Below are 25,968 nucleotides of genomic sequence, written 5' to 3' on the forward strand. Positions count from 1 at the left end.
TAGTCTGACCTCAGTGGTGGGAAAGATGCTGCAGTCTATTATAAAGGATGAAATTATGGCACATCTGGATAGTAGTAACAGGATAGGACAGAGTCAGCATGGATTTATGAAGGGGAAATCATGCTTGACTAATCTTCTTGAATTTTTTGAGGATGTAACTCTGAAGATGGACGAGGGAGATCTAGTGGATGTAGTGTACCTGGACTTTCAGAAAGCTTTTGATAAAGTCCCATATAGGAGGTTAGTGAGTAAAATTAGGGCGCATGGTATTGGGGGCAAAGTACTAGATTGGATTGAAAATTGGTTGGCTGATAGGAAACAAAGGGTAGTGATAAACGGCTCCATTTTGGAATGGCAGGCAGTGACCAGTGGGGTACCGCAGGGATCCGTGCTGGGACCGCAGCTTTTTACAATATATGTTAATGATATAGAAGATGGTATCAGCAATAACATTAGCAAATTTGCTGATGATACAAAGCTGGGTGGCAGGGTGAAATGTGATGAGGATGTTGGGAGACTACAGGGTGACCTGGACAAGTTAGGTGAGTGGGCAGATGCATGGCACATGCAGTTTAATGTGGATAAATGTATGGTTATCCACTTTGGTGGCAAGAACAGGAAGGCAGATTACTACCTCAATGGAATCAATTTAGGTAAAGGGGAAGTACAGAGAGATCTGGGTGTTCTTGTACACCAGTCAATGAAGGCAAGCATGCAGGTACAGCAGGTAGTGAAGAAAGCTAATAGCATGCTGGCCTTTATAACAAGAGGAATTGAGTACAGAAGCAAAGAGGTGCTTCTGCAGCTGTACAGGGCCCTGGTGAGACCACACCTGGAGTACTGCGTGCAGTTCTGGTCTCCAAATCTGAGGAAAGACATTCTGGCTATTGAGGGAGTGCAGCGTAGGTTCACGAGGTCAATTCCTGGAATGGCGGGATTACCTTACACTGAAAGACTGAAGCAACTGGGCTTATATACCCTTGAGTTTAGAAGACTGAGAGGGGATCTGATTGAGACATATAAGATTATTAAAGGATTGGACACTCTGGCAGCAGGAAACATGTTTCCGCTGATGGGTGAGTGCCGAACCAGAGGACACAGCTTAAAAATACGGGGTCGACCATTTAGGACAGAGATGAGGAGAAACTTCTTCACCCAGAGAGTGGTGGCTGTGTGGAATGCTCTGCCCCAGAGGGCAGTGGAGGCCCAGTCTCTGGATTCATTTAAGAAAGAGTTGGATAGAGCTCTCAAAGATAGTGGAATCAAGGGTTATGGAGATAAGGCAGGAACAGGATACTGATTAGGAATGATCAGCCATGATCATGTTGAATGGCGGTGCAGGCTCGAAGGGCTGAATGGCCTACTCCTGCACCTATTGTCTATTGTCTATTGTCTATTGTCTGACACTGTGAGGCAAAGATGCTAACCACTGTGCCAGTCCCTTAGAGTCAACTCTCAGAGTAAACAGGATGTCTGACACTCCAGTTTATATCTGTCAGCTAGGGCTCCCTGATCGGACCAGGTTAACAGCCCTAATCAGGGAGCTGCACCTGGCTGATCTCCTTACAATCATTACATCAGCAAGACTCAACTTAGATAAAGGAGGTAAAGAAACGTTTCAATGTTGGATTATAAAGTTCTCACTTCCAGCACAAGGGAAGTAAAGGGAATTTTTCCATAGGGTTCTTTTCGCCAGGTTTGGCTATGACTCTAATGTGTGGAGAAGATTGCAAATAATGCTCTCCTATTGACAATGTGTGCTTAGCCTGGCCTCATTACAGCAAAAACAAATTCAAAATCGCATTGAGGTATTGTACAGCAAAGCAGTGGAATCTCCTAGATTATCTAGTTGATCAAGAGTCAGACATCTAAATGATTTCTATATCTTTCAAGTGATGTGGAGCCTGATGTTTGCTGGGCAGACAATCAGCTTTCTTGATTGGTGATGCCCATTCACCTAGCACCAAGACATTGTGAGACCCAAATGACCATCAGGAAGCAGATCAATGCCCCAGAATCTTGGGTGAAGACAGGAATTCCAAAAGTGACTCAAGACAATCTGGAAAATCACCACATGATTAACTCAATTCAAGGGCAGTGGAGTCAGATAAAAACAGCTGCATCAAAGTCCTGTGCCCAGACTATTGAGTTCAAGCATTGCTGCCATCAGAAACAAGAACAGAAACTGCTGGTAAATTTCAGCAGGTCTGGCAGCATCTGTGGAGAGAAAGCAGAATTAACGTTTCAGGTCCAGTGACCCTTTTTCGCGGTTCAAGACCACAAGCCAAGGAGTCAGTATACCATCGAGGTTAATGTCCCAAGGCAAATACAGAAAACAATGGACTGTGGTGAGAGGAGAAAGTTTGAGAGATCTAATATTATGTTAAATATATAAAAACCGAAAGAACTGTGGATACTGGAAATCAGAAACAAAAACAGTAATTGCTGGAAAATCTCAGCAGGTCTGGCAGCATCTGTGGAGAGAAATCAGAGTTAATGTTTCAGGTCCAGTTTCGGTTCAGAAGAAGGGTCACTGGATCCAAAACAACCAAATCCATTGATGAATCACTTTGGATAGGAGAATTGCAACAAACAATCAAATGAATGATAAACAGCAAAACCTTTGGCCATTATGGTATTTTAGCAAAGGTCTTCAATGCATTGGGTTTTTGCTCACATCAAGACTTCATGTACTCATCTGATGAACTGGAGAAGAAAAACTCCTCCATCCTCACCAGTCATCATAAACCACAGAAATGTGACAATAAGATAGGTAAAGAAGCTAAAGGCATTTGCGACTGAGTGTAACTTGGCAAATTGGATCCCAAATTGTCTTTGGGATAGGAGACAGAAGATGGTGGTAGAAGGTTGGTTGGGTGACTAGAAGTCAGTGTCTAGTGACATACCACAGGGATCAGTGCTGGGTCCCATATTATTTATGATTTATATGAATGATACATGAAAAAATGCGCAATAATGATAAGTAAGCTTGCAAATTATGCAAAGGTTAACCAGGTAGCTGACAGTGAGTTACAGGAGGATGGAACTGGGCAGATGGGCAGATGGAATTTAACTCTGGTAAGTGTGAGATGATGCACTTTGGAAGAAGTAGCAATATTCAACGAATGGCAGAATGCTAGGAAGCTCAGAGGAACAGAGAGAACCTGGAATCTACTGCCTCAGAGGGTAATTGAAGTGGGAAACCTCACAAACTTTATAATATTCTTGGATGATCATTTAAAATATCATGACATTCAATACTATGGGCTAAGTGCTGGGAAGTGGGACTAGTGTAAATTTAGATTAGTTTATTTGTTGGTGCGGACTCGATGAGCTGAAAGGTCTCTTCTGTTCTGTATGATTCTATGACAATGTAACTACTTCAAGAAGGAATATACTGTACATACTCATGTAAAAGTTGAAGTTTTTTAGACTATTATTTAAGGTTCAATTCATGGGGTTGATTATTACATGGATACTACTTTTGAGGGGCTGAAATTCATGCTACAACCCAAAATACTGTATCATTAGGAGAAACCCAATTGATCTCTCAACAAATAAAGAAAAAAATCACACAACAAATTGTGGTAATATGACTGTATTCCATGAGTGCTACAAGTGGACTGAGCTCAGCTGAGTTGCACGCAAAGGGAGGTTGTCACATGACTCTGACCTGATGCATCTTAAACTTTCAAACCAAATTGGTGTGAATTGTACATCAAAACACATAGTAGCACGAGAAGAGAATTAATTTCCTCAGCATAACCTTTATGTACAGGATAATACCATGATTCACAAATGTTGATGTGTTATCTGTGAAGAATTAGGGTCGACTTTTACACAAGATATATGGAAAATTCCAGATTTTTTGGCCAGAAATGGGAGGTGGACTTTTATCTGAGATTGACTTTTACTCAAGTGTATACGGTAAGCCTATAAATCACACTCTAGAAACTATTAGATGTTTCCCTCTCCCCCAAAACAGGAAAAGTTTTGACAGTTTACTCCTGAATTATCTACTTCTTGTAGGTGAGGAAATACTCTCAGAGAAACAATGTGGTTTTAAAGCTTCCAAAGAAAGCATGTCTGTTGTCTGATAAACCAAAGAAAATACCAACACAATACCTGAAAGTCTAGTACATTCACTGTCCTTAAACTCTGTATAGAACTTAAATAGGTGCAATGAAAACGTTTAATAATTGTACAGTAGTTAAATGTCTCAATAAGTAAGAATACTTTTATTCAGACCTTCAACAGCTTTGATTTAGTAGCTGTGAGGATTCCAAGAATGGTTTTAACATCTCCTCGCTGAATCTCCTGGCTCAGGTAATTGAATCTGGTCAGACGGTGCTTCCAGTATTCCAGCTCAACTCGTGGTCCAATGTCATCAGCCTCCTTCCGCACCTGTTCACTTTCAGTAAGTACCTGAGATGAAGAGATTATTAGCAGCAGAGACTATTCCACTTTCAAACACTCACACAAAAGGACATTTTAGTACCCATTCCAGTTTGGTTTACTACAGATAGTTGTTGATCATGTGTTGCATATTGTATTTTTTTAGGGATCTTAATAGTCCAATGCTGACAAAAAAAAGTCTCAATTTACTATAGTTGAAAGTTTATATACTGACATATTTCTCTAATTTCCTTAAGATTGACAAATCTGAGGGAACTTGTCTGGTACAACTTCCACAACCTTCTGGAACCAACCCACTTGTATTAGGCAAGAACTTTCGAAAGCTGATTGGAGGCAGATGTTTGCAGGTAAAGGGACGGCTGGAAAATGGGAAGTCTTCAGAAATGAGATAACAAGAATCCAGAGAAAGTATATTCCTGTCAGGGTGGAAGGGAAGGCTGGTAGGTATAGGGAATGCTGGATGACTAAAGAAATTGAGGGTTTGGTTAAGAAAAAAAAGGAAGCATATGTCAGGTATAGATAGGATAGATCAAGTGAGTCCTTAGAAGAGTATAAAGAAAGTAGGAGTATACTTAAGAGGGAAATCAGGAGGGCAAAACGGGGACATGAGATAGCTTTGGCAAATGGAGTTAAGGAGAATCCAAAGGGTTTTTACAAATATATTAAGGACAAAAGGGTAACTAGGGAGAGAATAGGGCCCCTCAAAGATTAGCAAGGCAGCCTTTGTGTGGAGCCACAGAAAATGGGGGAGATACTAAATGAATATTTTGCATCAGTATTTACTGTCGAAAAGGATATGGAAGATATAGACTGTAGGGAAATAGATGGTGACATCTTGCGAAATGTCCAGATTACAGAGGAGGAAGTGCTGGATGTCTTGAAACAGTTAAAGGTGGATAAATCCCCAGCACCTGATCAGGTGTACCCAAGAACTCTGTGGGAAGCTAGAGAAGTGATTGCTGGGCCTCTTGCTGAGATATTTGTATCATTGATAGTCACGGGTGAGGCGCTGGAAGACAGGAGGTTGGCAAACGTGGTGCCACTGTTTAAGACGGGCAGTAAAGACAAGCCAGGGAACTATAAACCAGTGAGCCGGATCTCGGTGGTGGTCAAGTTGTTGTTGGGAATCCTGAGAGACAGGATGTACATGCATTTGGAAAGGCAAGGACTGATTCAGGACAGTCAACATGGCTTTGTGCGTGGGAAATCATGTCTCACAAACATGATTGAGTTTTTTGAATAAGTAGCAAAGAAGATTGATGAGGGCAGAGCAGTAGATGTGATCTATATGGACTTCAGTAAGGCATGGGAGACTGGTTAGCAAGGTTAGATCTCATGGAATACAGGGAGAACTAGCCATTTGGATACAGAACTGGCTCAAAGGTAGAAAACAGAGGGTGGTGGTGGAGGGTTGTTTTTCAGACTGGAGGCCTTTGACCAGTGGAGTGCCACAAGGATCGGTACTGGGCCCTCTACTTTTTGTCATTTACATAAATGATTAGGATGCGAGCATAAGAGGTACAATTAGTAAGTTTGCAGATGCCACCAAAATTGGAGGTGTAGTGGACAGCAAAGAGGGTTACCTCAGATTACAACAGGATCTTGACCAGATAGGCCAATGGGCTGAGAAGTGGCAGATGGAGTTTAATTCAGATAAATGCAAGGTGCTGCATTTTTGGAAAGCAAATCTTAGCAGGACTTATACAATTAATGGTAAGGTCCTAGGGAGTGTTGCTGAACAAAGAGACCTTGGAGTGCAAGTTCATAGCTCCTTGAAAGTGGAGTCGCAGGTAGATAGGATAGTGAAGAAGGTGTTTGGAATGCTTTCCTTTATTGGTCAGAGTATTGAGTACAGGAGTTGGGAGGTAATGTTGTGGCTGTACAGGACATTGGTTAGGCCACTGTTGGAATATTGCGTGCAATTCAGGTCTCCTTTCTATTGGAAAGATGTTGTGAAACTTGAAAGGGTTCAGAAAAGATTTACAAGGATGTTGCCAGGGTTGGAGGATTTGAGCTATAGGGAGAGGCTGAACAGGCTGGGGCTGTTTTCCCTGGAGCGTCGGAGGCTGAGGGGTGACCTTATAGAGGTTTACAAAATTATGAGGGGCATGGATAGAATAAATAGACAAAGTCTTTTCCCTGGGTCGGGGAGTCCAGAACTAGAGGGCATATGTTTAGGATGAGAGGGGAAAGATATAAAAGAGACCTAAGGGGCAACTTTTTCACACAGAGGGTGGTACGTGTCTGGAATGAGCTGCCAGAGGATGTGGTGGAGGCTGATACAATTGCAACATTTAAGAGGCATTTGGATGGGTATATGAATAGAAAGGGTTTGGAGGGATACGGGCCGGGTGCTGGCAGGTGGGACTAGATTGGGTTGGGATATCTGGTCGGCATGGAAGGGTTGGACCGAAGGGTCTATTTCCATGCTGTACATCTCTATAACACTATGATTCTAATTAAAATAGCAAAATAAGGAAAAATTATACTGGAAGCAGGCTTTTAAATAGTGAACTGAAGTCTAAAGTATGTGTCAGGTCGGAGTGCACTACATTTCCCAACCTGGGGAAAATGACAAGAGTCATTTTACATTTGTGGCTCCACACACTTCCCATTTGGTCCTCCTGACATTCTGATATATTGAATCTGACCCAAAGAAGTCTTCAAATTGTAACTCATTACAATTTCTCACTCACTCATTACAATTTCTCACCTAAACTTACAAGTGATCTAAGTTTTCAACATGGCCATTAGGTTTTAAGTGGCACCAAATTCACCATTTCAAATGCCAAATAAATGATAGTAAATAATTTTTGGGTTCCCATTTTTCTCTGTAGTGAATGTAGGGGAGGGCTGTGCCAAATTCATAGTTAGGCGGGGGTGCAGAAACCCTCAGGCCAATCCTGCTTTTACTGATATCTGTGTAAAAAGAGCTGCAATCTGTAAGTGCTAAAAGAAATCCCCATTCCTGACCTGCTCAATTTGCTTCATCCAAATTTTCAGGCATTCTTCAGCTTGTTTCAACATTTCTGGAGAAATTGTACCAACATCAGTTGGCCCTTTCAGGTTCCTCAGCTCTTCCAAAACACATTGCTCTAATCGAACCTAAAAACAGCGAAACAAATTCAACGTCCCTCGGAGTTGGCTGAAATTTGCAGAAATTCCAGAACAGCCATATAGCAAGCATTCAGCACAAACCAGTGGATCAAAGTTTTTATCATGAAAGAGATCAATCTGACACTGGTACATTTCGGAAAGGGAATGAGTCAAACAGTCAGGGCAGGAAGGAACAAAATCAGTGAACAAGGTAGGACTGATACTTCAACGCAAGGGACCTAACATGGAAGGCAGATGAACTCAGGGGCACGTTTGGGAACATGGGGCTGGGATATCATAGCAAATACAGAAACATGGCTCAGAGATGGACAGGACTGGCAGCTGAATGTCCCAGGATGCAAATGCTACAGGAAGGATAGAAAGAGAAGCAAGAGAGGAGGGGGAATGGCATTTCCAATAAGGGATAGCATTGCACCTGTACTTAGGAATAAATCCAGGGAAGTTATTTGGGTGGAACTGAGAAATAAGAAAGGGATGATCACCTTATTGGGATTGTATTATAGACCCCCTAATAGTCAATGGGAAGTTGAGAAACAAATTTCTAAGGAGATTTCAGCAATCTATAAGAATAATAGGGTGGTTATGGTAGGGGATTTTAACTTTCCAAACATAGACTGAGACTGTCATAGTGTTAAGAGTTTAGATTAGATTACTTACAGTGTGGAAACAGGCCCTTTGGCCCAACATGTCCACACCGACCCGCCGAAGCGCAACCCACTCAGACCCATTCCCCTACATTTACCTCTGCGGACACCAAAATTGGAGATGTAGTGGACAGCGAAGAAGGTTACCTCAGAGTACAACAGGATCTTGATCAGATGGGCCAGTGGGCTGAGGAGTGGCAGATGGAGTTTAACTTAGATAAATGTGAGGTGCTGCATTTTGGAAAAGCAAATCAGAGCAAGACTTATACACTTAATGGTAAGATCCTCGGGAGTGTTGCTGAACAAAGAGATCTTGGAGTGCAGGTTCATAGCTCCTTGAAAGTGGAGTCGCAGGTAGATAGGATAGTGAAGAAGGCGCTTGGTATGCTTTCCTTTGTTGGTTAGAGTATTGAGTACAGGAGTTGGGAGGTCATGTTGCGGCTGTACAGGACATTGGTTAGGCCACTTTTGGAATATTGCGTGCAATTCTGGTCTCCTTCCTATTGGAAAGATGTTGTGAAACTTGCAAGGGTTCAGAAAAGATTTACAAGGATGTTGTCAGGGTTGGAGGATTTGAGATATTGGGAGATGTTGAATAGGCTGGGGCTGTTTTCCCCGGAGCGTTGAAGGCTGAGGGGTAACCTCATAGAGGTTTATAAAATCATGAGGGGCATTGGTAGAGTAAATAGACAAAATCCTTTTCCTGGGGTCAGGGAGTCCAGAACTAGAGGGCATATGTTTAGGGTGAGAGAGGGAAGATATCACAAGAACCTAAGGGGCAATGTTTTCATGCAGAGGGTGGTGTGTGTATGGAATGAGCTGCCAGAGGAAGTGGTGGAGGCTGTTACAATTACAGCATTTTAAAGGCATCTGGATGGGTATATAAATAGGAAGCGTTTGGAGGGATATGGGCCAGGTGCTGGCAAAAGGGACTAGATTAGGTTCAGATATCTGGGCGGCATGGATGAGTTGGACCGTCAAGCTTGACTTTTTTCATTAATTTCAAAATTTTTCTACCACTGGTAAGGACAGCAATTACTCCCGAATTGTCCATGAGAAGGTGATATCAAATGTAACTGAGTGGATTAATAGGAGAAAGTGAGGACTGCAGATGCTGGAGATCAGAGTCAAGACAGTGGTGCTGGAAAAGCACAGCAGGTCAGGCAGCATTCTTGGAGCAGGATTCCCCTGCTCCTCAGATGCTGCCTGACCTGCTATTCTTTTCCAGCACCACACTCTCGACTGAGTGGATTGATAGTCTATTTCAGTAGCCGGTCAATAGACAATCACATATCTGTGGTTCTCGAGTCACAGACCTGTAAGATGGAAGATTTTCTTCCCTAAAAAACATTATTGAACCAGATGAATTTTTACAACAACCTGTCAGTTTCATAGTAACTGTTACCAATATTATTCTTTCATTTCAATGTTTTTAAATTAAATTTGAATGCCCTAGCCTTCATGATGAGATTTCACCTGAATCATTTCGTCACAGAGTCATACAGCATCAAAACAGACTCTTCGGTCCAACTCATCCACACCGACCAGACATCCCAATCTGACCTAATCCTATTTGCCAGCATTTGATTTATTCCAGACTTTTGGATTACTGTTTCACTAACAACCACTATGTTACTACACCCCATTCACTAAATAATACGCAATTTTGGAGAGGACCATAGAAAATTACAATGCAAGAAGTGGATATTCTGCCTATCATGTCCACATCACTCTTTACCAAAACCCATACCCTATTCTTTCTCCCCAACTGTGGACCATTTTTTTCCTTCATTATTTGTTCTGTTAAGTGGACAAAATTTTTAGAACAGATTAGACTTTTTACCTCTTTAGCCAGATTCTGCTGTGCTGCAGAGAGTGTGTTGACAAACCCATCCAGTGAATTCAGAAATTCTTGTCTAATTGTCATAGATTCAGGCTTGTTCAACTGTCCCCATCCTTGATTCATATTCTTCAGCACTGGTAAAAATGCATCACCCAACAGTTGTTCAACAGATTTCAACAATCCAATTCTTCCAGCATCCAAGACACTGAAACTTACTTCCTAGAAAATAAAAGATGTTTACTTAAAAGAAAAAAGACACTTATCAACTAGTACAAAAAAAAACATGTTGTGACTTTCTAGATAAATGTACTACAGTTCAGTTAGTACTTCATGATGCACAAAGAGCAAATGAAAGGAGAGTGGGTTGTTCTTTAACAGAGGAAGGGACCGCAAGAAAATATTTGAAAGATCTGGCTATAGATTGGACAATGAAACTGCATGAGCCATATAGAGGAAATAAAGAGGGAGACAAAATGAAGTACAAACAGAAAGTGAAAGAGAGAAGGAGCTGTATCTTACTATTTTTGACTAATTTACTCAGGTCTCCTGGAGAATACTCTGTGCAAGGCCCAGTGAGATCTCTTGCTGTATCTTACCAAACATGCCTCATTAACTCCAAAAATGCTGGAGAAACTCGGCAGGTCTGGCAGCATCTGTGGTTTGCTTTGATAACTTCATACCCCACATCTTCGGTGCCTCTCTTACCCGGAGCTAGCCCCAGTCCACCAACACCCCATGCCCAGAACAACTTCCCAATGCTAGTATAACCCAGGGTTGACTGGTATCGCTGGCGCCATCTTTAAAAAAGCTGTTGTGCAGCAAAACAAGTGCTGCTAGTGCACAGCTGCCCTGCACATTTCTTGATGCTTGTCCCTGAAATGACACAGAGGCAAAATCAGTGTCTTGCTTTGTGGACAGAGAACTGGAGGTCCTGGTGGACTGACGGTGCAAAGGCAGGATGTTTCCCTTCACCAGGACCAGCAAAGGAGGTCAAAAAAACCAAACCGTGCCAGCCTGGTCCAAGGTTGCTGCCCAGATACAGTCTCAATTGTCTGGAGAACAATTTGGAAGAAGATCAATGAGCTTTGTCGCTAGGTCAGCTTCCTCCATTCTCTCTGTTATCTGAAACATCTTCTCATATTCAGTCACCCACCTCAACCCCAAATGCCAGTAACCCTGACTGCCCACATGCTGCCTCCTCATCTGCACCAAAAGTAACGGCTGTACCATTGACTTTCATCTTCCTTACCTGTCTCTCTCTCTCTCTCTCTCTCTCTTTCAATTCAGGAGCAAAATAGCCAACAATAGGACAGAAACAGTCAAGAAGCCTGAAATTCAGCTCCTCACCACAAGAAGACCCTGACTCTGATCACCCCAAGAAGCTAACTGTGTCCAAGCTCCTGGACTGGTATCAAGGCTATTCTTGACATATTGTGTCAGGACCCAAGACCAAAGGCTAGCTCTCTTTACTTGACTGAATCCCGCTCACAATCATAACAAACTTCCTGGCTTTGTGTCTATGTTTAATGGCAAGGTATTACAGCCAAACTGTGAGCCTTATATATTTGGCTGATGGTCAAGGCACAGAAAGGCAAGGCAAGGATGCCATGAGCATTCAGGTATGCTCAAAGTGGGAGCACTAAGAGAACAAACAAACAGCCCAGAGATGCAGTCTGATCCAGTCTGTGAGCTGTGTGTGTCCCTGAGCACACAGTGTCCTTGCTGCAACATTTCAGTAGTTCCCATTGCACCCCAAAGTGTAGCACTAAAGTTCCCAAAATGAATCAGAGATGGGCAATGCTGGTTCTTAGAAGCTGGCACATGCCAGATGCCAATGGATGTTGGTGTGCACAGCTGATACCCATGGATCATGCCCTGAGATGTTGGTGCCTGGTTTCCAACATGGAGGTCCTTTGGAGCAAGCAGCAAATTGAAGTCACCTACTATCCATTCTGACTTCCATTTCAAGAATACTTGGCATCTAGTTTGCTCAGCTGAAATGGGTGAGATGCATCATTACTAAGGTCATTAGCAAACATAATGCCACCAAACAGGCAATACGCCACTGCCCAATGAAAGTCTCGTCTTGATGCCTGGGCCTTGCAAGAAAGATTCAAGTTGTTCCCAATATCAACATAGGCCTCACTGGACTTCTCATGTAATTCTGCCACTTTTCTCACCATAGCCCATATGATTTATGCTCCTATAACATCATAACTGTGGAATGTGAGACTTGGGGAAGTACAGAAAGAAAAATTGAAAGAAAGCAAGAGATGAATTTTATTTTTCTCTTCATTCCCATAAAAGGTTACACATCATCAGCTTATATTCTGAAATTATAAAGTAAAAGATTTTTAAAAATCAAAACAACTAATTATATTGCAGTGAATTGCAAGTTCTCCTTCAAGCTACACATCATCCTGACTTGGAACTACATTGCCATTGTTTTATGGATCAAGTGCTGGAATTCTGTTCTGAACAGTGAGTGTACCTAAAATCTCCCCCCTCACCTCTATCCATGTGGTTCAGTGGTTCAGACAGTTCATCACTGTCTTCTCGCAGGCAATTAGGGATCCGAGATAAATGCTGGCCTATCCAGAGACATCCACATTTATTTGTCCACATGAACAAATAAAAATAAATCAAAATTTGGGGTCAAACAGAATTAAGTAACATTAGGGTCAAAATTATTCTCCTTTAGTCTGTGGGGAGAAAAACAGGGTTCATTTTTCAAGCTGATGACCTTCCATTGTCTCTGATCAAAAAGATCAGTCTTGAAGCATTAACTCTGTTTTTCCCTCTCTCTATCTGAGTTCAGGATTTCCAAGTTTTTCTGGTTTTATTTCAGATTTCCAACATTCATAGTTTTTGCTTTTGTGCTAAAATGACTCTCAACAAGAATCAAAATTCCTCAGAGTTGTTCCCATTCCATTTGCATTACTTTACAAACCAAATAGGATTCAGCTGTGCTTCTGGTGAAGTAACAAAGTAGATAGGCAGGAGGCTGGAAAAACACAGCAAGCCAGGCAGCATCAGGAGATGGAGAAGTCAACGTTCCCGGTGTAACACTTCTTCAGGACTGGGGTTGGGTACAGAGGGAGCTGAAGATAAAGGGGGTGGCGGAGGCCTCACCCTGAATAACTTTTCCTTTAACTCCTCCCACTTCCTCCAAATCCAGAGGGTGGCAATGAGCACTTGGTTGGGCCCCAGCTATACTTGCCTCTTTGCCGGCTATGTCAAACAGTTCCTCTTCAATACCTACACTGTGCCCCAACTGTTCCGCCATTACATCGATGATTGCATCAGTGCAGCGTCCTGCACCCAGGCTGAACTGGAACAGTTCATTGACTTTGCCCACAGCTTCCACCCCACTTTCAAATTCACTTGGTCCATCTCGGACATTTTCTCCGCTTTCTTGACCTTTCCATTTCCATCTCTGGTGACAGTCTCCAGACGGACATTTACTACAAACACACGGACTCTCATGACTACCTGGACTACATCTCCTCCCACGCAGTATCCTGCAAGAACTCTATCCCGTTCTCCCAATTCTTCCGCCTCTGCCTCATCTGCTCAGACAAGGAGACATTCCACTCCCAAGCATTCCAGATGTCTACCTATTTTGAACAATTTGCTTTTGCTCTCTCTGTCATTTAGACAGCCCTCCACTGCACCACCTCCATTCCCCATTCCATTGCTCTAAACTGCCCCCCCAATGCAATAAAGACAGGTCCCCCTTGTCCTCACCTACCAACCCACCAGTCTCCACATCCAACGCATCATCCTTAAACACTTTTGCCAACTCCAACTAGACCCCACCACCAAGAACATCTTCTACTCCCCACCACTCCCCTCTCGGCCTTCCGCAAGCACCGTTACCTTCGACAGTCCTTGGTTTGCACAACTCTCCCCACCAACGCCTCCCGAATACCCAGGTACCTTCCCTTCAACCGGAAAAGATGCAAAATCTGCTGGCACACCACCCCACCCCCACCCCATCTCCATTAGGGCCCCAAACAGTCCTTCCAGATAAGACAGAGGTTCACCTATCTCTCTTCCAACCAAGTTTACCTCATCAGGTTCTCCCAATATGGAATTCTCTACATCGGGGAGACCAAATGTAAACTTAGGGAATGTATCACCGAGCATCTCAGCCAGGCCTGGAGGAGCCAACCAGGCCTCCCAGTCACTGCCCATTTTAATTCCCCTTCCCACTCCCTTTCTGACATGACCATCCTTGGCCTCCTCCATTGCCACAATGAATCAAACCACAAATTGTGTAACAACGCCTCATCTTCTGCCTGAGCAGCCTACAGCCCAGAGGACTCAACATTGAGCTCTCCAATTTCAAATAACCTCCCTGCCCTTCCTCCAACTCCCTTCCCAGCCCCTCCCCTTCCCTTCCCCTCCTCCCAGCCACCTACCAGATTCATTCCTCCCATTGACCAACCAGGTTGTACCCTTTGCCTGTCTTCACCTATCCCCACTTCACCACCCTGACCCACCTCCCCTTTTATCTGCAGCTTCCCCTACACCCACCCCTAGTCCTGAAAAAGGGTTACACATGAAATGTCGATTTTTCCACCTCCGGATGCTGCCTGGCTTTCTGTGTTCTTCCAGCCTCCTGCTTGTCTACTTTGGATTCCAGCATCTGCAGTTTTATTTTGTCTCTGGTAAAGTAACAGCAGCAGAGAAGGAACAATTCTGAGGAACATCTGAAACACTGATACATTTGAACACAAGTGTCCTCTGCTACATTTTAATATATCCTTTAGTTACTTAAATTCATTTATTAAAGTACAGAGAGAACTTTTATATAAGTGAACTAATTTGTTTGCCAGAAAAAATACTGACAAGGATTTCACTTCCACAAATATTCAAGGTGCTGAAAACAATATTCCAGGGAAGATTTAGAATAATTTATGTTTGGGAACATCTCCTTATATTTTTTTAGCGATTTTAAAAAATTATTTTCAGAGTGAGACTAAACTCCAAATTAATTCATAATAATAGTTCCAATGAATAAATTTTCATTTCCAGCTCCCTTGATAATCAGCAAATATTCAGCAATGTGCTGGCTTTCCAGTAAACCTTCCTACTTCGAGACTTTTCACAAGGTTCCATTTAAATTCATGAGTTCTGGGGAAAAAAAAACTGCTTTACATTTCTGTATGTCAGCTTCAACTCGAACTCTCGTAGAATTAATTAGTCATTGTATAAAATGTCTTTTCATTTTTACTGCATGAGAATGATGTCTCGTCAGTATTTTTCCGTGACTCCAGAGAAACCTGTAAAACTGAATTCACTTAGGATCAGAATGAAATCCTTCAGTGATTGGAGAGGAAAATGTTGTGATTCTTTGAATACAAAATACCTCACCTTATTGAAGGAATCCTTCATGGTAGTGTCTCACACCCAACCACTCTCAGTGCTTCATCAATGAGCTTCTCTCCAGTATAATGTCAGCTGTGAAGCTGCTCTGCCTGATTGCACACTGATACATTATCTGAACAATCTATGCAGCATGCTGCAAAACCTGGACTAATTAACAGCAAGGAATAATTATGCCACATGAGATCTTCCACAACTCCATTTTCCTACCTTTTCCCCATCACCCTTGATTATCTTACTGATTAAAAATCGACCTATCTCAGCCTTGAATGTACTTAACAACCCAATCTCTGCAGTAAAGAGTTCCATAGATTCACTACCCTCTGAAAAAGGAAATTTGTTCTTATCTCCATCTTGAATGGGCGATTCCTTATTCTGAGATTATGCCCTCTGGTCCTAGACTCTCCCACAAGTGAAAACAGCCTCTTTGCATCCACCCTGCTAAGTGCCGTAAGAATCTTGTACATTTAACAAAGTTGCTTCTCATTCTTGTAAACTCCTATGAGTACAGGCCCAACCTACTCAACCCAGTGAATCTTTTATAGACTGCCTCCTATTCTGATATAAATTTCCTTAGATAAGGGTTCCAAAACTGTCCACAGTATTCCAGCTGTGGTCTGATTAGTGTCTTGTATAGTTTTAAGAATATGTCACTGTTTTTATACTTCATTTCCTTTGAAATAAAGATCAACATTCCATTTGCCATTCCTAATATTTGCTGAAATTCTATGCCAGTGTTTTATGATTCATGTATGATGACTCCCAAAACCCACTGTTCTGTAGCTTTTTGCAGTTTATCTCCATTTAATTAACATTCAGCTCCTCTATTCTTCCTGCCAAATGTCGTATTCACATGTTCTTCCGCCTTATATTCTAGTTGCCAAGTTTTTGCCCATTTACTTAGCCTGTCTTTTTCCTCTGCAGGAATTATCCTGCTAACTTGCCTTCCCAACTACTTTTGTTTCATCACAAACTTAATTCCAATACTTTCATTTTCCTCATCCAGGTCTTTAATATATGTTGTAAACAGCTATGGCCCCAGCACTGACTCCTGTGGCACACAGGTTGCCTTCCTGAAAATACATCCATAACGCCAATTCTCTGTCTTCTTTTAGTTAGCCAGTCCTCTATCCGTGTTAATACACTAACTCCAACACCAGGGGCTCTTATCCTATTAGCAGCCTGATGTGTGGTATCTTATCAAATGCATTGGAAAATCTTGGAATATCTTACATGTATCCCTTCAAGTTGAAGGGTCATATTAGTATTTAGCCCTAATAGTTTCCCTAGCATTTCTTTTCTAGTGATATTTATTTATTTATTATTTCCTCTCCATTTTGCTTCTTAATTATTTGGCAATTTTGAAATATTATTTGTGTCTTCTACCATGGAGATGGCTGCAAAGTACATGTTCAACTCATTCAACATTTTCTGGTTTCCCATTATTATATACCTAACCTCCTTCTCTAAGGGACCTATGTTAACATTGGCCTCTGTCTTACTTTTTATATATTTGAAGCTCAGATTATCCATCTTGACATTACTTCCAAGTTTACCCTCAAAATTTATCTTGTCTTTCTATTGTATTGGGGTATTTTTGATTTTTTAAGACTTTCACAATCCCTGTATATTTTTCTTTAAATTTGGTGCTAGCCTTAACTTCCCTGTTAATCATGGTTGGCTTATCCCTTTCCCAGAATCCTTCTTTCTCAAAGGGATACACCTTTGATCAGTGACAAGGAATTTCCTAGGTGGACAGTCATACCCGTTAGCCAGTGATTGCTAACAATGATATCTTTGTTGTGAACCATGAACTATTTCTTTAAAAATCTGCCATTTGTTCTCAACTGTCTTTGCCACCAAACAGCTTTCCCAGTCCATTTTAGATAGGCCTTTCCCTCATTCCTTACTTAAATTTAGCACAGTTGTTTCTGACACATATTCCTTCCTCTCAAACTGAATACTAAATTCTTCCACGTTGTGTTCATAGTTTTCTCGGGGATCTTTTACTCTGACATCACTTATTAAATCTGCCTCATTAGACATCACCAGATCTAAAATATCTTTATTCCTGATTGGCTCACAGCATATTGTTCTAGAAAATGTCCCAAATACACTCTATGAATTGCATATCAAAATATTGCAAAGCCTCTTCACTGCTTACATGGCACAAATTAAGAGTGCATAGGAATATTATTCATTGGAGAGAGATGCAGATCCAATAACACTCAGGAAGCTCAACATTATCCAATACAAGGAAATCCTTTTAATTGACATTTTAATCCATAAATCTAAATATGGTCACTTCTATTATCAGTTTAGATTAAATTACTTACAGTGTGGAAACAGGCCCTTCGGCCCAACAAGTCCACACTGCCCCGCCGAAGCGCAACCCACCCATACACCTACATCTACCCCTTACCTAACACTATGGGCAATTTAGCATGGCCAATTCACCTGACCTGCACATCTTTGGACTGTGGGAGGAAACCGGAGCACCCGGAGGAAACCCACGCAGACACGGGGAGAATGTGCAAACTCCACACAGTCAGTCGCCTGAGGCGGGAATTGAACCCGGGTCTCTGGCGCTGTGAGGCAACAGTGCTAACCACTGTGCCACCATGCCGCCCATTTACTGTGGCTGTAATTTGTTAGCCACAGAATATATGGCAGTGACTCTTCAAGATTTCTTTGACAGCACCTTCTGAACCTGCAATCTCCAGCATCTACAGGACAAGGCTAGAATGTACTCAGATAGCATTACATTTGAGCTATAAACCATCTTGACTTGGAGACACAATACAGTCACAGTATCAAAATCCTGAAACAATCACAAGACCAGAATGACTTTTTTTTTCAAAATTTACCCTGTATATGTTTTCACATGTGATAGCTCTGTTGGCACTGCCTCGTAGAAAGGCAATACAAATTCCAGTCAAAGCAGCTTGCTTGCCATCAGTAAGAAACAGCTTTAACACTTTACCATAGCTTGAAGATCCTGGCATGGGTCCGCTTGCCCCGAGAACAACTAGAAAATAAATTAAAACTATTGTTGAAAACAATATGTGCCTAAACCTGCCCTGAAATTATTTCATTAGTACTAACAGTGATTCAATACTTAATAATTATTTGATTATAATATTGTTATGACTCCAGTGATAGTGGACAAATCAGATCCCAGGATGAAATCTGGTTTGATAGATGTTTTTTCTGTTGAGTTAGTTAACATGATGGTTCATCTTTGAGACATATTCACACAAAGCTGCATATTTTTCTTCATCACAAATCAGAAGTTAATTATAGGAAAAAAAGTTTAAAAAAAAGCTAAAGATAGAACACTCCCAGAAAGATCTCAAAACACAAAACAAGGACTCAACCTGCTCCCCAACACTATCAATTACAGAAACCAAAACTAGGAAATCACACTCCCATCTTATTTTAGATAAATGTGAGATATTGCATTTTGCTAAGACAAACCAAGGTAGGATTTTTACCAGTTAGTAGTAGGGCCTTGGGGAGTATTGTCAAATAGAGAGATCGAGTGTGTAGGTACATAGTTCCTTGAAAGAGTCACATGTAGACAGGGCGGTGAAGATGGCATTTGGTACGCTTGTCTTCATTGGTCAGACCATTGAATACAGGAATTGGGGTGTCATGTTATGGCTGTACAAGGTATGAGTAAGGCCACATTTGAGCACTGCATACAATTCTGGTCACCCTGCTATAGGAAGGATGTTACTAAACTGAAAAGGGTGCAAAAAGGATTTACAAAGATGTTACCAAGACTGAAGGGTTTGAGTTTATAGAAAGTGGCTGGATAGGCTGGGATATTTACCCCAGAGTATAGGAGGGTCAGGCTGACCTTTTGAAGGTTTATAAAATCATGAGAAGCATAGGTAAGGTGAATAGCCAAGGTTTCTTCCCCAGGGCAGGGGAGTCCAAAACTAGAAGGCATAGGTTTAAGGTGAGAAGGGAAAGATTTAAAAGGGACCCAAGGGGCAACATTTTCATAAAGAGGGTGGTGCACATTTGGAATGAGCTGTCAGAGGAAGTGATAGAGGCTAGTACAATTACAACATTTAGAAGACATTTAGATAGGCACATGGATAGGAAAGATTTAGAGGGGTAAGGGCCACTCTTAGGCAAATGGGACTAGTTCAGTTTTGGGACTCTGGTTGGCATGAAGGAGTTGGGCCAAAGTTTGTACGGATCCATCACTCTAACAGATCCAGAGGCAGAATCAGCCAGGTCATCACTCGAAGGAATGCTTTAGATGAAGGATGAAACCAACAAGATTAGCCCCCAGTGGGTGTGCTGAATGTGAAGCTTGATAAGACATAAGCATAGAACAGTTAGGGTTGCTGCTTGAATGGGGGTAATGACAATTGTCTCACTGGGCCCCTCAAAAAAATCAAGAGAGATATTTAAGGAAGCTATAAACTTATCAAACAGAAATTAAGCTTGGCACTATGGCAACACTTTAAAGGAGGCACGGTAAAGAGGAGTTTAGGAGTGGTAAAGGGAAAAGAAAATTTTAAAAAGGGTAGAATAAAAGGTGAAATAGAAACGATGGACTTGAATTTCTTCTCAACTTTAAGACAGCACTAAGAAATCAAATGATCTGCTTTTAAAATAAAGTAGCAATTGACTATAATGAATGTGATTATTTATGTAACTTCAATAATTTGTGAGACAGGATTTTGAATTAAGTGCTGCAAACAATATCATATTTAGTAAAGAATAACCTGTTTCTGGAAGGTCCACTTCCTGATAGAAGAACAAAAGGCTTTGTCTACCATCAGCAATAAAAAACTTATCAATTCGTTCCAGCTGAAAAAGAAAAACATAGAATCAAACATCTTTTTGTCTTTAGTCACATGTTCTGTTCTGCTCCGATGTTCCATGCATTATCTCTGGCTAAGAATTAAATTATCTGCTCCCAGTCACAAGTTTGAACAGTGCAATTGTATATGATCATTTCTGAGCAGAAACATCAATGTGCACTTAACTGCAATCTCTGCAAAGCCCTCGATATACACATGCACACTATCCTGGCACTAATGATTCTCAGAAGTATTTTAGTTCAGTTTCAACCCAAAATTCTTCTTAGCACAGGAATTTTATAATAAGCCATCCCATATTGTTGATTTGTTCAATTCTACCTTGACTCTATATTTCTGATTTCTGATATCCTAATTTCCTCTGTTGTTTATGGTCTTTCATCCATGCTATTCCCACAGACTGTTTCATCCATGAGAAAATTGCCATCTCAAATCTCACCACACACCTTCCAATGCCAAATACAAACAAGATCACATTAATTCCTTCATCTCCAAGATTGAAATTATCAAGGAACAGCCTCTGTCTGTTTATTTCCCTCCTCTATTTTTGATCCTATATTTGTAATGAAATGTTATGGTTGAAAGTAAGGATGTTAATTCTGAACAAGGGAAATTATGGACAGGTGAGGCTGATTGGAAAGTATATTAGACAACATGACGGTACATAGGTAATGCATATCTTTAACGAATGATTCCATGATTTACTGTAATTGTACATTCCTTCAAGGTTCAAAAACTCAAAAATGGTCAATCAAACATGGCTAACAAAGCAATTTATGGATTGTATAAGATTAAGAGAAAAGGCCTGTAATGTTGCCAGAAATAACAATCATGCTGAGGATTGGGAAGTTTATAGAAAACAGCAAAGGCGGCTCAAGAAACCGATTAGGAAATGTAGAATAGAATTTGAATACAATCTGCAAAACAGATCAAAAGGGTTGTAAAAGCTTCTATAAGAAAGTTAAAAGGAAATGTTTGACTGAAGTGAATGTGGGGCCGTTACTGGCTGTGTCAAGAGATTTTATAATGAATAGTAGAGAAATGGTAGAGAAACTAAATGATTTCTTTATGTCTGTTTTCACTGAGGAAGATAACCAGAGAGTTCTTGGATTAGTGTCTCTGGAGAATGAGGAGTTGAAGGAAATTAGCATTGGAAAGAAAATTTTACTGGAACAATTAATGGGGCTAAAAATTGATAAATCCCCAGGCTCTGACAATCTACATGCCAGATTGTGGAAATCTTTTAAAGCCAGTTCATTAGAGTTCAGGACTAGCTTGTTCCTATGAAAATGAAGGATATGAATGGCAAGATTTGGGAACCTTGGATGACAAGAGAAGTTGTGAAGTTAGTCAAAATGAAAAACAAGGCATACATAAAATTTTGGTGAACTAACTCCACAGGGTTGGTGCCCCTTCACCAAGTCACCCTTTATTTAAATGTAGAGAGTCCTTGATGCAGATCCAGCTCTCTCAGAGCCAGCTGTTGGAGTGAGCAGGATGTCTGATACTCTTGTTCTTATCTGTCAGCCAGGGCTCCCTGGCTGGACCAGGTTAACAATCCCAATCAGGGAACTCATATTCTGTGAGGTCCACCTGGCTGACCTAGTTACAATCACTGCATCCCTTCCCCTCAGAGTCTTTTTTTTATATAGTTCCTCCTGGGGCATTTTAGCACTGGGTCAGGTTCCTCCAACTCCACCTCTGATACAGGTGACGTGTAACGCACAGTAACTCATCTCTTGCTCCTGGAGCATCTCGGAAGAAATTCATTCTCTTCTTTAGGTGGCAAAGACATCGAGGCAGTGACATCCATTGTGTCTATCTCAGATTCCAAGGTATCTTCAATGCTTGAAGGAGAGGGAGAACCCATGGATTCCAAAACATGGAAAGGTTATCAAGGAGCTTTACACCCGCACTGTTTGCAAGTTTGTAGCTTTCATATGGTCCATATGTTTGTTCAGGATTGTTGCACGCACCCAAACTTTATACATCACTGGACCTGACCTCATGTTGACCATGCTGCTTAATCATACAGGGCCATTCACATGATTTTTACACCAAAGTTTGTCCTCTGAATTAAGCTATCTCTCTCGCTTAGCCAGGTCTTCTGTCTGGTATTGGTGTTCCTGCTGCCATTTCATGTATCCCCCCACCCCAAGTGCAGAAAGATCAGATTTAACCTGTGCAGAGCTTTCTCCCCATTAGCAACTCTGCTGGAGCTATCCTTGAGGAGTGGTCCTATGATCAAATAGGAACTGGGACACTTTGGTATCTAATGAAGCAGTGGGATGTTTCTTTAAACCTTCAACATTTGGACTGCCCTTTCTGCCAGAGCATTGGATGGCATGGAGCTATCTTTATATATTAAATACTATTTGACTTTAGGAAGTACTCAGATTCCCTGCTGGTAAACAATGGCCCGTTATGTGATCAACACTTCCAGGAGTCAGTGTATTGCAAAAAATGTTCACAGTTTCTCTATCGTCATCCCCATGTTTGACAAATGAAGTGTGTGCATATCAAGCCACTGTGAGTGGGTGTCCACAATATCTAAAAAAATTGATCTCATGGAAGGATCTATATAGCCAATATGTAACAATTCCCACAAAAGTGGGGGAGCTGCTGGAGGTAAGTTTTGTCCTTGTTGGCAATCTGGGCACTGCCTTACCATCATGGCTATGTCTGCATCTGATCCTGGTCATCAGTCATAACTTCTTGCCAACATCTTCATTTTGGAAACTCGTGGATAACCCCAGTATCTGGCAGCAACATTTGCTTGGGACAATTACCCTTGCTCCCCATAACAATATGCCTTCCTCTAACATGATCTGATCTCTCTGTGTCCAAAAGCTTTTCAATTCTGGTTGTGATGGCCTTTTGGTTTCCCCCAAACCACCAGCTGTTTCGGTTTTGCCAGGACCGGATCTTTCTGTGTCCAATGTCTGATATTGTCAGCTGTGACTGGAAACATGTCCAGAAAATTTAAAACCATTATGAATCTTCCAGTGGTGATACCACCGGTGCTGTATCTGCCATCAGGCGGCGGCTCAATATACCTGCATTTGTTACTTGGCCTCCTGGACAGTGTTCCAACTTGTAATTATACACACTAAGTATTAGAGCTCACTGCTAAATTCAGCCTAAAGCTACAGTGGCACTGCCTTGTCCTCCTTAAGTAGACCTAAAAAGGGTCTATGGGCAATTGTTATTACAAACTTACATCTGTAAAGGTATTGGTGGAACTTCCTGACTCCAGATATGACCACCAAATCTTCCTTCTCTATCTGAGTATATTTACACTCTACATTAATTGAAGTCCTGGATGCATATGCTTTTGGACAATCCTCTCCATTGGGCCAATGTTGAGTTACTACTGCCCCAATGCCTTACTGAGATGCATCGCATTTCAATACCAGATCTTGCTTAGGATCATAGTATGCCAACACCTTAGAGGATGATAACTTTTTCTTCACTTCCCTGAAAGTTATGACTTGGTTATGTGATTATTTCCAAGGCTACGGGAAATTAGGTACAGGTAATGACTAAATATTAATGAAGGGATAATTGGCTGAGCACTTGGCTGAATTAATAAATCAGCATTGGAGCTGTGAGATGTTTAAGTTGAAATAAAATCCTGACTAGCAATGAATATGCTTTGACTCTGTCTAACTTTTAACATCTGGAGTTTAACATAAGTCACATGTAGTTTTGCTCTACTTGGTTTACATAGTCATGCTAATCAACATACATTGTCCTAGTCAGTCACATATTGATCTGCACCAAATAAGACCATCTTTCATAATGTTGTGCCTGGAACAAATATTACCTATTTTATATTCCCACTTGTTACATAATTTTTGCAATCTATCTCCTAAATACAACATAATCAAAATTTATGCAACTACAAAAATAGAGTTTTGCTTACTTGAGTCCCTTCCAGCATGGCATCTTCAACATCAAACCTTTCCAGAGATAGACAGGTAGCCACAGTTTCAAAAATGTATTCGTATCTGCTATCTAGCTGAGTCCGTTTAGCTTCATGGTCTTCTCTTAGTTTATGCTGAAATACAGTTCAACATAGCATAAGACCTTTTTTAACAATATGGGAACTTTCACTTCTTTTGTAAGCGTTCCCATCAAGATAACTATATCAGAGTAAGGAATGGAATACTTTCACCCTGGCGCTGGGACCAGTGTCCAGAAAGCAGGGAAGAATTGATTAAAACCAATTTTAAATACCAGTGGGCCATAGCTGTTTTCTATTGGAATTAACACATCACATCATTTTTAATTCGACTCAACCAGAATAAGTGAATATGATCATTGGAAACCAGTTGGTATCCCCAACTGAACTTTAACTGGAACCATTTGAATCTCAGTAGAAGGCATTGATGTGTTGTCTAGTTCGATGATATAAAACTAAAAAAAAAGATTCAAAACCAGTTAGGATTCAATTGGCCAGTTGACTTCAACTGAAACCATTTGAATTTTACTGCAACCATTTGACTTCTGGTTGAGCAAATTGGCTAGAAAGCCAGATGAATTTGAATGAAGTGAAGCCAGGTGAATGCAGATACCTCAATTATTCTTCAAACTGGAAACTATGAGTCAAAGCCAATTGGACTGAGTTAAAATCAAAGGATGGCCAAATGTGCGAGGCAAAAAGTCATTGATGTGTCAATGCAAATATTCACATCAAGTTAGCAACGTCTCATAAGTAACGGAATGGTATCTCCCCACTTCACAAATATGAATACACAGATACAAGTTTATTCATACTGTGCATTCAATATTTTTGTTTTATGAGCTTGCAACACTTTAGCTATACTTAAAATAAGCTCATTATATCAAAAACCCATCGGAATAATAAAAAATGCCAAAGGATTTTTTTCTCAAGAAGCATGAAAAACTAATATAGGATTAACCATTCTCTTTAGTTTCCTGACACAGAGTCACTTAAACTACAGTGAAAACATTCCATAATAACTCTTGACAGGATTAGGAAATATTTCATATTAAGCATGCATACCAAGAAAAATACCAATTAAAAGCATGAGCTGAAAGACATAGCAAGTACAAGTGGAAGAAAATACAAAGAAATTGACAATATAAATACAAGAAATGAACATTTAAACACAAGTCTCACAACCACCATGCATGCTCACTACATGGTCAGTGAAGTAGCTTAATGTAGCTCCACAATGATTTAGGTTAAAGCAGACCACCAGTCAAGCTATCGTTTAAATTGGTTTGATGTCAGTTTATTATAAGTGTCATGATCATAGCTAAAATCTGACCTGATAGTTCTCTTTTTTTATTTTAATGAGGTGGTCTTTCACTGTACATTGTACACACACTGTTGCAGATTTGACTTTATCAGGAAAAGAGAAGTTTATCACGCCAAAGAAATTAAGATAAAACTGATGCAAGTTTAATCATTTTGAAACACTTGGTAATCTCAACAACACTCACTTACAGTGCTCAAACACAAGAGAAAATTACATTCTCTGTCACACTCTTAGGTTTGACTTACTTGTGACATCAATTCCCAGTTTGGAGAATCTAATGCCTCTTCTTAGAGTCTTCACGCCACTGGAGGTAGACTGTCTCAGCTCTAAATAACTCCTTCAGGTTTCTAACCAAACACTTCTGACCTGGTACTTTAAAAATAAACTCCTTACATTGAGTTAACCTATTCTAATAGTTCTAAACTGTT

General features: G+C 40.9%; 1 protein-coding gene across 1 annotated transcript in view; it reads right to left on the reverse strand.

The window, feature by feature from the left end:
* Positions 1-24,754, reverse strand: part of LOC122558738 (dynein axonemal heavy chain 5-like) — a 269,744-nt gene extending 244,990 nt beyond the window's left edge. Inside the window, exons 1-7 of the mRNA XM_087996146.1 lie at positions 24,746-24,754; positions 24,178-24,312; positions 20,157-20,241; positions 18,279-18,439; positions 10,021-10,239; positions 7,390-7,521; positions 4,249-4,425 (exon numbers count right to left, since the gene is read on the reverse strand). Of these exons, the coding sequence (XP_087852272.1) occupies positions 4,249-4,425; positions 7,390-7,521; positions 10,021-10,239; positions 18,279-18,439; positions 20,157-20,241; positions 24,178-24,312; positions 24,746-24,754 (918 nt within the window). The remainder of the gene's footprint in view (positions 1-4,248; positions 4,426-7,389; positions 7,522-10,020; positions 10,240-18,278; positions 18,440-20,156; positions 20,242-24,177; positions 24,313-24,745) is intronic.
* Positions 24,755-25,968: the final 1,214 nt, after the last annotated feature.

The sequence above is a fragment of the Chiloscyllium plagiosum genome, unplaced genomic scaffold (genome assembly GCF_037043375.1).
Source record: "Chiloscyllium plagiosum isolate Xiang-an unplaced genomic scaffold, Cpla_swu_hap1 HiC_scaffold_17, whole genome shotgun sequence".
Lineage (NCBI taxonomy): Eukaryota > Metazoa > Chordata > Chondrichthyes > Orectolobiformes > Hemiscylliidae > Chiloscyllium > Chiloscyllium plagiosum.